Raw genomic sequence first — 10,130 nt, 5'->3', positions numbered from 1 at the left:
CGAGTACTTCTCAATGCATTCTTGGATGACAGGCTTAACCTTTTGTAGCCATCTTAAACCAAACTAAACCAGCTTAAACCAAGCATATACATTGAACAATCTCCTTTGGATCAGTCCAATCATTCTAAAAAACCCCACGGTTTCGAGCTCCCCAAGTAGCTTGGGAAATTACCATAACCCATTTCTTATCTTCCTCGCTCAATGGCTTTACACACTGCATAACCCAATCAAAGAAAGGTTGTCTGCGTCCCTGCACCAGTCCACCAAACCTACTATCTTCCCAGGCATGTCTCTTCCTACTCTCCCTTAGACCTTATACTTTAGACCCTAGACCCTATCCCTCTATATTTTTCTCTTTTTTCATTTGGGACCAATATCCTACAAACTTCTAATTATATAGCGAGCTAACCCTTGGATACTCATGTCTGACATGGGTACCCAAGTCTGAGTAATGTAGCTTGCTAGCAAAAAACTCACATCATTGACATTAACATCGCATGAACGTGAAGAAAACTGAGTAGGACCTTGTTGGTACTTGGTAGTACAGGTAGAACCACTTCCACTGTAAGGGTAATTAGCTTCACCACCAACCATTGTTTATGACCCGCTTGAACGCGTTGTCCATGTAACCCCCATCACAACTATCGTCATCCTTGTCTTAATCTACAAGCTCCTGCTCTGAGTGATGAGTTCTTTCTTATTGATCGCGTTGATTCCTTCAATGGCACCAATAGAAGAGAATGCCCAGAAGCTTCCTGTATGTATAAGTCATGGAATATGTAATAGCAAATTACATAAGCATATCATCTGCCGACATTACTATGCTTACACAACTTCATGACATTTGATGGAATTTTCTTGTTGTAGTACCTAGTAGTGCATAATATGATATACTTCGTATGTTGTTTTACACCTTATACGAAACAATAGCCTTTATCAGATAATTTTCTATTCTAATTTATAAAAAGCATAGGTTATTCCACATCAGAGACTTCTTGTATTTACTACCAGGCAAGCTGTATGCCCTGAGTTGAAATTGAGAGGCACAAGGGCAGTCGTTTCGTATTGATTTAAAAGCTATTGAAAATAATTTAAGTTCATTGGACTAATGAAACACTTTGATTGAAGACAGGTTTGAAGTTCAATGTTTTCTAGAAAATCACCATAATGAATACCATCCCATATTCCCATGTAAACTTCAGTAACTTGTGTGCTAATTAAGATCTTGGATTTCACTAAGTCAGCACTAACAAGTTCAAAAATATTGAACTATAAAATAATAAGAATCAATTAAATTATAAGACAGAACTTGAATGTGTATGAATTATGTATGTCCATGGTCTCAGGCTCTCAGCTATACCTATATTTCATGGATTATGTATGTCCAGCAGAAAAAAATCTGGATGAACTCCCAAACAGTATTACTCATATGGTCATAATCTCTTCTGCAATTAGATTCAATTATTATCCGATCACAGTATTTTCCAGATAAAAAGTTTGATAAACCAACCTCTGTGTTATAAAGCATTATCTAAAGATTAATTCTGCATATATATGACATAAAAAAAATAAAAATAAAAAAGACAATTTTCCCATCTCTAAAGGGAAAGACTATAGTTCTTCCGCTATAGGATAAAAGTCTCAGGAGAAGGATATTACTTTAGCATTAGATCATGCATAACACCCATTATCCAGGTGTAACGCTCGAAAATTTAATGCTGATAGAATGCACATGATTCGTCTCTTCAGCAAAGCACAAAAATCTAAGACAATTTAGGTACAGTTCGAAAGACAAATCTTACTTTCTTTCTTCTTTTCAGATGCCTTCTTAGCTGTCTCTCTCTCATCTGCAGCCTTCTTCTCTTCCTCGGTTTCATCACCAAAGAGATCCATATCATCGTCATCATCTTCAGCCATTGCTTCCTGCAAATTTACAAAAAAAAGGGTTTCATAAGAGAACCATAATACTATCAAACAGTGACAGAGGGGAAAAATCATAGGCCATAAAAAAATGACATTGACATTGCAGCGCTTTCAGATTAAAACCAGTTATCTTATAAACAATATTATTTAAAGCCATTTTTTTTTAACTTTCTTTTAATCATGAAAGAAGAGAACATATACAAAATCATACGTGTGTAATTAGTACCATTTCTTATCATTTGTTATCATTTGAATTCTATAGATCATACAAGTTCTTTATTTAGTGACTAATTGAATCTCACAGGATTTTGATGAGTAAATTGTAAATTATACAAAGTTATTTGTTTTTGTCAACAGCCATAGCAAGTATAATTAGTACCATTTCTTACCCTAGTGCATCACATGTTACAACCATCTTTGTTTCAAAGACAACTAAAGAAGTGCAAATAAATTCAAGAACAAACCTTGTTTTCCTCAGCAGGAGCAGCAGATGCAGCTGGAGCTCCCTGGGAAGAAAATCTCACACAGGCAGCTTGGCCAGGGAAACTGTCACATATAATGAAAAAATTAATAAATGATCAGATGTTGAATCATTCTTGAGAGCTCCAAAAGAATGAAAAAATTCTGGAGAATTTCTATATAAGACGAAACAAGCTGACAAAATAAAATAGCACAAAAGGATAGGCAAGCAGGGGAACAATCGGAACATTTCAAATTCACACCTCTCAACATACCAGGCCACAAACTACTTAAACCGTTAAATTTTGGATCTACCCACATTACCTTAATGGTTGAAATGTAAAACTCAAATTAGTGATGGATACTTATGGGATAATAACCCAGTTCAAGGTAATTGACCTCATATCAAATGTGTCCTATTATCAAGGATAGAGAGTATAGAAGCTTCAAAATAGTGATGTATTTTCGTAACATGTTGCTCAGAGGAAGATCATTATAAGAACTTGACAATTAAAAATGCGGGGGAAAACCTTAAGGAAAACCTCATTTGACCATCTTATATTATTATGTGTCAGGTGAAGCTCCAAAAACACATATGTAATAAAATTCAAGGGTTTCTAGCCGCAGCAAATGAAATATGAACTCTAATGTTCTTAAATCTTAATCATGACAATGAAGCCCAATGAAAAGACAACCAAATAAGCTCTAATTGTTGGTTAAATAACTTAAGCTAAGGTATCCTTATGACCTTATCACCACACGACCTAATGCAGTTACCTATTTAAAATAATTGAAGTAATGTAAATAGTGTTGCAAGATACTTCGTCTATTATAGGAACTTATAAATCTTAGGCCTAAACGCAAACTTCAATGGCTGCTGTTATCCAGACAAGGACATAGGGGGGCGATTATACTTAATCTTAATCCAGCAATAGCATGTAGAGTACACACTTAATTTTTGAGATATTCATGGATTTTGCCAATATTTGAACTTTCAAAATACCAAAATACAGGATTCAAATCCACACGAACCACAATATAACAACAAGAAATTCAACTTAAATTACCTCTCATGTGATTTTAACAGCAATCCTGTCTTTGACACTTCCTTTGGGATTCAAGGACTCAGCTTTTCCAAGAATCTGCCCAAACAAAAACTAATTAGGGCTTATGCTTTGATAATTAAGGTTATAAAAAAACAGCTACTGGTATTTGTTTTAAAATCATCTAAAAGCACAATCCAGAATCCTCAATTTTGGACAATTAGTAATTTAGTAGACCAATTCTATCAAAATCTATTAACAAAATTAGTAGACTAATCAATTGAAACCCCAATAAAAATTAGCAATTACGAGTAACAAGTAACAAAAAAACAAAAATCTGTGACTGATGATTTCACCTTCACCCTGGTTCAGCGACTATTTATTCTTCCATTCCTCGGTCTGTCGGAGTTTGATAGTGCAAAGTGGTGACTGTGGATGACAAGCCGGCGAAATTAAGCTGAGATAGAGAAAGCAGGCAAGTTAACGACACTGGAAACCCGCGAATTGCCTTGATCGGTGGTTACAACTAAATTGGTTAGCCATCGCTTAAAAGAAACCCTACTTAGATTAGAAGCTGAAATGATTACCAGCGATTCAACGGATCCAACCTCAGGTGGATTCCTTGATTCAGCTGATCCAACCTCAGGTGGGTTAGACTTATCCTCCATCGACGATAACGCTTCCGAACCCTTAACAATCAATCAAATTAAAGAAATCAATTGTTACATCTTGATCTAAATCAAAATCAAAACCCTACTTATCGAAAACTTGAACCCAAAAAAAAATTGAAAAATCAAACCTTTAAACGTTTGAAAGCAGGAAGTAGGAGATCAAGAGGACGTTTGGAAGAATAAGAACTACAGATTCATTTGTTGGCAACACAAGCCTTATTTGTCAGCATCATCCACTAGAGAAGAGAAAAACAAACAAAGTGGCTAATTTCAAAGTAAAAAGCAAGGTTGCATGAATCATCAAATAAAGAAAGAGAAGTGCAGAAGTAGAAGAAGACATGTGTCTTTCTTGAAAAAAAAAAAATTAATCATGCATGTGAAGTGCGAAGTGCACATGCTCTCACACATGCGATTCCCATGCTTGAACACTGTTCATAAGGTGCATGGGTGAAACTTTTTAAGGGGTGAGGATTATAAAGCATCAATTACTTTATACGAGTAATCCAGTACAATCCCCCAGTCGTCTACATGTTTAAGGCTAAGCGTGTGTATATTGATACCATGTACCAAGCTTTGTTTGGTGAAGTTAGTGAGAAAGTCATCTTTGACTTTGAGGTTATAAATTCACTTCCTTCAACTACATTTGCTCGGGAGTAGGACTGTTGGAGGATTCTCCCTTACCTCCCCCTTTACTCTCAAGGACCTATCCACCAATCTTGTTTTTATGTGAATTATATATTATTTTGATTTTGGATAAACATTCTCTTCGAGTAATTAATTACTTGTATATTGATTACCATTAAACAATCAAGGTTAGGGATACATGACGCACTCTTTAAAATCTCAAGAATAAATGGTAAAATTTTCATATAGATTTCCGTTCCAAATAGCTTAAACTTAGCAGTAATACAATATTACAATAACAATCATGACATGACAAGAAAATGAGAGCAATTCATATAAATAGTTCTGGTGTTTCACCAGTCAAATAGTGTACAAGTTTGAAAATTGCAGCCAACTACAACAACCTGTATATGCTCATTCACCTTTGCTTTTCCAAAGGAATTCCAAATCCTTCACCGACTTTGAAGGTTTTGGTGGAGGGACAGGAAAATAATCTTATTTGCGAGGGTTAAAACAAATATCCTACACAAATTTAGAATGCAGAGCCGCTATCTTTGGGCTTCCCAACCATCATGTCCTTAGCTTCGTTTATCTTAGAGGCAAGATAATGGCTTCCACCGGCATCAGGATGGTTTGCAATCATTACCTTTCTATGAGCCTCCTTGACCTTCTCTGCAGCTGCACTCTCCCTGCCATTGTAAGGTCCAGAGATGTACGTTGAAAATTAAAACTTGGGAAAGAAGGAAGGAAAAAAAAAGCAACAATAACCAAATTTCCACAAAATAGGAAAACTTATAAAATAAAATTAAATAAGAAGTAAGAATTGTAGGCTAACATATACTCCATATACATTAGAGAGTATATAAAATAGATAATAGATTTTAAAGTGACAAAGATGCTTAGAAATTTAAGGAGAGAAGCTAAGTAGCCATTAAGCTTCTTGGAATCCCAGTACGTGGCAAAAGCTCAAAAGTGAAGAATTGGCATCATTAACGCTGTGTTTGGATTGAAGGAAATGGAGGGAAAGGATGGGAAGAGAAATGGGGAGATGGAGTATCTTTCATTTGGATAGCAAATGAGGAAGGGAGGGAATGGAGGGGAGAATAATGGAATGATTAAATTGTAGGAAATTGATCCCTCCATCAATGGAGAGATTTGGAAGGAAAACTCACCATTCTTCCCTCCCCTTCCTTTCCCTCCCCTCCTCTTCCCCCTTCTTTTCCTTCTCCTTTCTTTATCCAAACAAACTGTAAAGGTTCTTAAAAATACCAAACACTATAATCGCAAAATTAAAGGGACATTGCAACATTTAAGCTGCCCCGAATCTTGCGAAACTGATATTTTGCGCAAGCACAATAGGTAAGCATAAAACTTATACCAATGAAATTGTTCTCAGTCCTAAAATAAATTGTAAGAACATTTTGACTTTCGGGAAAAGGGAAAAAAAAGAAAAAAAAAAAAAAAAAAAGAGAGAGAGAGAGAAGGGGGGGGATTGCAATCCTGTGAATTTATTAGAATATTCTTAGTACATAACTAACACTATCCCCCTGTATACTTAGATACTTACAATAGTTTAACTTTTGATTACATTTTCTTACTAATATAGATATAATTAAAACCAAATATTATTGTGAAATATGTTGTTAGACTAATCTCACTCAATACATGACTTTCTAATATCAATGTTGCTTATAGTTTTAATTAATATACAGTTGCATAAATTTATAGAAAGGAGTGTATGTGTGGTAGTTAAATTGTTGCAAGAATTAATGAATAAAAGGACTATATTGACAACATTATCTTCTACATCTATATGATGATAAGTCATGCTGTTATAACTTAAAGCAATGTCTCCTTCACCTGACTTTCACTAAATTTATCTTCTCTAAACTTATTAGCCCTAAACTAATATTATCTGAAGTTATACAAACTTATTTTTTCTGAACTTATTAAGTATCAACTCTAAACTTCTCCTATCCGAACTTAGCTTATAGTGAACTTTGAATAGAGCTTTGAGAAACCTAAATATACTTCACAATGTAACAAGAGCTCATATAAAATGAGGTAAAATGATGACATAGCTAAATTAAAGAATTTTTTTTTAATTTATTGAATTGAGCTCTGCTAGTAGATATTAAAAAGTACTCCCTCCATCCCATAATATAGTTCTTGTTTGTGTTTTTCAAAGTATTTAAGAAATAGGAGAAGAAAGTGGATAAAGTACATTAATAAATGTGAAAAGTACCATCATAGACAAAAGTTAGAGAGAGAAAGTGGGAAAAAGTACAAGGCATGTGTAAAATTTAAAGGTAAATTAGGAAGTACAATGAATAAATTTTAAAAAAAAAAGGTGATGGTATAATAGTCTTTACAAACTATCCAAAAATAGAAATAAGAACAACATTTTGGTTCTCCAAAATAGGAAAACAAAAACTATATTATGGGACGAAGGGAGTATAAAGCAAAGCTTTGATCTAGGGAGTTCAAAACTAGACTAAGCTAGCAGCAAATTAATTTATTGCCCCTTTTGGACCCTACATTTTAGGTTAAGTTAATATTAGACAATTAGTTTTGCAAAGTACAGTAGCTTTTACAATAACCTAGCTTACAATAACATTAGACAATTAGTTTTGCAAAGTACATTAACTTAGACAATGCACCATTGCTTAGTTAATTTTTCTACTTGTACTAGATTTTTAGCTAACTAGTCATGCATAGACCTTAGTACCAATGCACCATTGCTTAGCTAAAAACTTCACAATGTGAAAGGGGAAAAAAAAAGAAAAATAGGGTAAATAACATTAGACAATTAGTTAGCAATGTAATTTTTACAATAATCTAGCTTACTGGTACGTTTTCAGTCTTTCAGCTAATTTTTAAACTTGCATTAGATTTAATGTTCAGCTAACTAAATGTGCACAGACCTTAGCACCATTGCTTAATTATAAAATTTGTGATAGAAACTTATTAGCCCATGCAAGCAAACCTTTAATAGCATAATAATCTAAAAGTTATCACAACTACCTTATACCAAGGACAAGAGCCGCTTCCCTCCTGGTCATCTTGGGTTGAAAACCACCTTCAAAAAACTTTCGAGGTCTTGGTGGACGTGCCTTGTATGCTTGCCAAGCTTGAATTCCATATCTACCAGCAAGAGCAGCAGCGGCAACAGTCATCCCAGCAATTAAAGGAGCTGCCTGGAAACATTCAGCATTTAATATCAAACTCTAAATTTCACAATAAGAATGCTTCTCGAGGGGCAATAACTTCAGATCTCAAACAACCAATGTCCAAAAGGTTCACATTACGATGGAATTTTCAAGAGTACACAAGTCACAGCTGCCAAAGAATCCATGACAGACACATATATTCTAATCAACACAGTCGCTCAACAAGTTCAATCTTCAAACTATATAAATAGTATACAACAATTTCGGGAGCATGCTTTGAAACTTCACACATGAGAGCACAAAATTTCAAAATGCTAATAACATGATATAAGAAGAAAAAAGGAAAACATTACTTTTAAAAACCCAAGACTCTGAAAGATCTATATAATGCAAGAAACCCTTACTTTTATCAAACAGCAACGATTGTTATATTTTAAATAGGTTATCTTACACTGAATATTCAATAATCTATTTCGTCGAAGTGTCTTTCAAGTAAAAAAATCAATATCTTCATCACAAAATAGGGAATGTAGCACAAGATGTTCAGTAACCATACTGCTAAGCAAATATACCCAGCGATCAAAGTTTTTGGTTACTTTGGAATGAACAGATATACTGAATATGTACTAAGCTAATCAAGATAGCAAGTATACAATTCGTTCCTATGTCCTTGAACCCAAATAAAAATGATTATAAAGGAGTAAAACCCATAGCAATTGTAGAATCATACAGCCTATACTGCCTTTCACAAGATTTGTCCTTCTTTCTTATTCTCCATTTGTTAAAGAATTGGTTATGGGTATGATTTCTATTCCCTTCACAGTCCAACCTGACCGACCCGAATCCACTGATGCCATACCCCTCTCCCAAAACTAATATTGCATACCCCTCACTACCTGATCGAACGTAGTGAGGTGGAGATTGTACTTGATGTGGTTGATGCTATTATAGCAGAAGCTCACAATTCATTCAACTCAAACCTCAACTACTTCAACAGAAAATCCGAGGTTTAGAGCTAAATTTACAGCTTATAACATCGACAAGATCAAAATAAGTGTACAATTTACATAATATTCTCATAAATTACACATAAGTTGCAGGCACAAAACTAATTATTCCAAATTCAACCCAAAATGGGAAGGAAAACCCCAAACCCCACATCAACAAAAACAGAACAAGTTGACACCAATTGAAAACCGAGCAAAAATACCCAAATCAACAGAAGAAGAACAATCCCAATATAAAACTTCCACAAACAAATCAACCAAATTCTTATAACCCCTAAAAAAACGATTAACAAAAACCCTACAAAACAAAGCAACAAACAGTTAAAATACTACACAAAACCCTCCACAAATCTTCTGCAGAAGTTAAACTCATGAAGTACCCATTAATTTTAACTTACAATCACAACAATTTATCAAACAGCTGCAAATTTATCTATCATAATTCATTACCAATTGATTGAACGAACAATTCAAATTGCAACAAAAGCAGCTAAAAAATTTAACAAAAAAAGAAAAGGATTAAATGAAAAAGGATTACTAACCATTTAGTTTATGATAGAATCTATTCAAACAAAAGCTTTGGATTTGCAGTCTTTGGTTTGTAAATTTGTACTCCGTAAAATTGATATATTGTGTCTCTGGGAAACAGAATTAGGCCTAAAATTTGATTTTATTTTTCGAGTATTGTGCTAGAAAGTTCAATGTCAATTGTCAAACTACCAATGTCTGTTTGATGGGCATCAATTAAATTTGTGACAATTGTGAGTAGTGTGGCCCCAAAAAATTATTAAGATCTCTTTCGGGGCCCTGAAATCCCTTTCTTGGCCTTCCGGGCTCATTTAAGAAAATAGTTCTCGGGGTCTGTTGTATTCAACTTATTTTCGGTTTTATTTAGTTCAATTAAGTTCCAATTAGTTCAATTTTGTTATGAAGTTCCTTCTGTTATAAACAATTCATTTTAGCTCTATTCAGTTCAGTTCAGCTTCAATCAGTTCAATTCAGTTCAGAATCAGAACATACCCTTACTCGTTCTGGAATAAGTGCAGTAGTTTAACTGTTATGTATGAAGTGCCGGTTAATGTATGAAAAATAAGTCATACTTGATAATTTTTTTTTTTTGAAACACGCAAGCGAGGATTTATTTAAATTAAATCAATCTCCGTCAAAGCAACAAGACTTTGAGGAAAGTTCGACATACAAACTCGTTCCGATGAGATCGAAGTATCCCACCTA

At 34.2% G+C, this 10,130-nt stretch overlaps 2 protein-coding genes across 3 annotated transcripts; both read right to left on the bottom strand.

The window, feature by feature from the left end:
• Positions 1–663: 663 nt before the first annotated feature.
• Positions 664–4,093, bottom strand: LOC110683857 (elongation factor 1-beta 2-like). The gene is made up of 5 exons (XM_021860265.1): positions 4,013–4,093; positions 3,131–3,159; positions 2,388–2,469; positions 1,803–1,923; positions 664–755 (listed from the first exon to the last, which is right to left on the bottom strand). Exons 1-5 carry the CDS (start codon positions 4,091–4,093, stop codon positions 664–666), a joined length of 405 nt encoding a protein of 134 aa, XP_021715957.1.
• An 846-nt stretch (positions 4,094–4,939) lies between these two features.
• Positions 4,940–9,620, bottom strand: LOC110683719 (mitochondrial import inner membrane translocase subunit TIM14-1-like). Of its 2 annotated transcripts, none has more exons than XM_021860114.1 (3): positions 9,440–9,619; positions 7,745–7,917; positions 4,940–5,409 (listed from the first exon to the last, which is right to left on the bottom strand). In XM_021860114.1, exons 1-3 carry the CDS (start codon positions 9,440–9,442, stop codon positions 5,253–5,255), a joined length of 333 nt encoding a protein of 110 aa, XP_021715806.1. In that variant the 5' UTR covers positions 9,443–9,619; the 3' UTR covers positions 4,940–5,252. The 2 variants fall into 2 exon arrangements, with proteins under 2 accessions (XP_021715806.1, XP_021715807.1); XM_021860115.1 differs by having other exon boundaries at positions 4,947–5,409; positions 7,745–7,913; positions 9,440–9,620.
• Between the last annotated feature and the right edge of the window lie 510 nt (positions 9,621–10,130).

The sequence above is a fragment of the Chenopodium quinoa genome, unplaced genomic scaffold (genome assembly GCF_001683475.1).
Source record: "Chenopodium quinoa cultivar QQ74 unplaced genomic scaffold, ASM168347v1, whole genome shotgun sequence".
In the NCBI taxonomy this organism is placed as follows: Eukaryota; Viridiplantae; Streptophyta; class Magnoliopsida; order Caryophyllales; family Amaranthaceae; genus Chenopodium; species Chenopodium quinoa.
The sequence above is the reverse complement of the archived record's forward strand: the minus strand, read 5'-3'. Positions and strand labels throughout refer to the sequence as shown.